At 33.6% G+C, this 2,697-nt stretch overlaps 1 protein-coding gene across 1 annotated transcript; it reads left to right on the top strand.

Moving 5' to 3' along the window:
• The first annotated feature begins 883 nt into the window (after positions 1 to 883).
• Positions 884 to 1,682, top strand: LOC127085712 (dirigent protein 11). Its single transcript, XM_051026224.1, has one exon. It carries the CDS (start codon positions 913 to 915, stop codon positions 1,486 to 1,488), a length of 576 nt encoding a protein of 191 aa, XP_050882181.1. The 5' UTR covers positions 884 to 912; the 3' UTR covers positions 1,489 to 1,682.
• Positions 1,683 to 2,697: the final 1,015 nt, after the last annotated feature.

Below are 2,697 nucleotides of genomic sequence, written 5' to 3'. Positions count from 1 at the left end.
CTTTCTAAACTTCTAACAATTTGGATTATAGAACGGCGGTAATAACAACCAATGTTTGTGGATACGATATTAAAATATTTGCCGAAAATATACTTTTCAACAAATTGACGTCGTTGCCGGGGATTGGTGTTCGATATTACAAGCATTGCAATAATTCATTGTTTTAAGTTTTGTACTTTTATTACTATCACTCTTGTGTTTCACTTGGTTTGTTAGTTTTGTAGATTCTAGTGTATGCGAGGAAAAGCTACTGAGGAGCAATTTCAATTTGATCCCGAAATTGAAAGAACACTTCGAAAGCTCAATAGCAAAACACGAAGAAGAAGGAAACTAGCCGAAGAGAGGAACCGGAGAGAAGAATCATCTACTTCCGCACTTGTTCAAATCGAAGAAGTGGTTGTAGAGGCTTGTGACGGAAACATGACGGACGACACTCCTACCGAAATGTCCGCTAATAGTCCAAGAAGGAATGCTCAATTTACTCGTGGAGGAAGGAATACGGAGATGAAGACCGGAATCCTCCAACTTCTCTATGCAAATCCACTCACCGGAATTAGAGTAGAATCTGAATGATGTATAATAATGATACTGTTGTAATGTGATTTTTAAATTAATACCAATTAAAGCAAAGTGGCATTTTAAGTAATCTTTTTCTTTATGTGTAAGTGTGTAAGTTGGCGTTGTTGTTGTTGTATTCACGGCAACTTTTTTGTTTCTTGTATTGAGACTGGTGCACTAAAATAAACAATTTCCATTTGATCGTTCCTCGCCAAGTGCGTGGGTAATATAAAAAGTTTAACAAGATATTTAGTTTCAGAAAAACGCTTATAAAAACATTGTGTTTTCTTTGTATTATAAATCAAAAGTAACAAAACTGGTTTAAGGAAGAAAACAAAGTATCTTACGACAACAATGTCTCTTTCACATAGTTTCATGTTTCTCTTCTCCATCACACTCATGATTTCCACACAGTTATTAACAACTGCAAATGGAATTTTCTCACAAGAATCCAACATCATATTACCCTCCGAAAAACAAAAAACAGAAAAAGTAACACACATCCACTTCTACTACCATGACATCAGGAACAACGAAAACCCTACCATGATACAAATCGTTGACACACCAAAAAACGTGGCTAATGGATTTGGTTCAGTTTTTATGATGGATGATGCAATGACAGAAGGACCAGAGTTAAGTTCAAAGCGCATAGGAAGAGCTCAAGGGCTAATAGGTCTTTCTTCACTTCATGATATCGCTGAGTTTTTGCTGATAAATTTAGTTTTTGATGAAGGGAGTTATGCTGGAAGCACTCTAAGCATGTTGGGTCGGAACCCTATTTCAAAACAAAATAGAGAAACAAGTATTGTTGGTGGAACTGGTGTTTTTAGGTTTGCTAGAGGCTTTTCTATTGCAAATAGTGTTAACTCCATTTCTACACCTCAACATTATATTGTTGAGTATAACGTTACTGTTTATCATCCCTAGAATATTACTACTACATGTGTACTACGAATAATGCTTTTGTTGTTTTGTTTGCTGCATGTGTTTTTTGTTTTAGATGTTCTCTCTTTAGTTTGCTGCATGTGTCATTTTCTTATCTAGGCTCTTTGTTTAGGGATAAGACTTAAGACCATGCATGCAAAGCTCCATTAATGGCAATTTTTGTCTTTTTCTCGGTTCTCCTTTTTTACTGCTATGCTTTCCTATTAAATTGGAGAGGATGTTTAGCCGTTTAGGTTTGTATTGGTTGCTTTCTCTGTTAAAGTTGAGTGTATGTTCCCCACTAATGAGTGAGGTCACCCTTCTTGAATCCCACGCATGGGTTCTTTTTATTTTTCAGCCCATTTTTTCTACTTAGTGCGACGTGGCTAACGGTTATTGGAGGGTGGGAGATCCTTGTTGAAAGAGAGGAGGAAATATATCTGTTATTAGTCTTTCCATGTGCTGCATGACCGATTTTGATTGGAGAGGATAGCCTTGAATCCCTCTTCAATTATTTCTATTTAATTTACTTTTTCTATTTTTCAATTGGTGGAAAGAAATCACATAGATTGTAAATATGAATTATTGATCGATCAGATCTAATGGTCAAGATGAAAGCAAACAAACACAATTAATCTAAAATTTTAATTGACTAAAATCAAATTAAATTAATAAAACAAATAAAATTCAAACCTTTAAAATAACCATAATAAAATAAAAATGATGACATGAACGATTCTATTGAATTTTTCTGAATCTTTTAGCAAATGAATAAAAATAAACGGACTTAAAATTATTAAAAATCGGGCGCAAAAGTTTTTGGAAAATTAAGATGAATACACTAAAATGATCCGTGTGAAATAAACTTCTCGAAAACATATAAATTTTGATGAAATTTTGAAATAAAAAGTGATTGATTAAAATGCTCAGACTAATCAAAATGCGACCAAAAAAGTAGTTGAAAAATGAAAACGAACATGGCAGGTTAATTTACGCGAACCGTAGATCAATAAAATTGACGTCTGCAACATTTATTTAGAAATCTTTTGTCCACTTATTTCACATACTTTTGAGGATCAGTTTGACCGATTTGTCTGTAAATTCAAAAATTTATTTTCACTGACATTTTAAGCGTTACGCGAGATGAAATGCATGTTATGTTATGCACACGATAGATATATAAAGTCTATCTTTATATATTCTATCTTTTAG

This window comes from Lathyrus oleraceus, chromosome 5 (assembly GCF_024323335.1).
Source record: "Lathyrus oleraceus cultivar Zhongwan6 chromosome 5, CAAS_Psat_ZW6_1.0, whole genome shotgun sequence".
Classification (NCBI taxonomy): domain Eukaryota; kingdom Viridiplantae; phylum Streptophyta; class Magnoliopsida; order Fabales; family Fabaceae; genus Lathyrus; species Lathyrus oleraceus.
The sequence above is the reverse complement of the archived record's forward strand: the minus strand, read 5'-3'. Positions and strand labels throughout refer to the sequence as shown.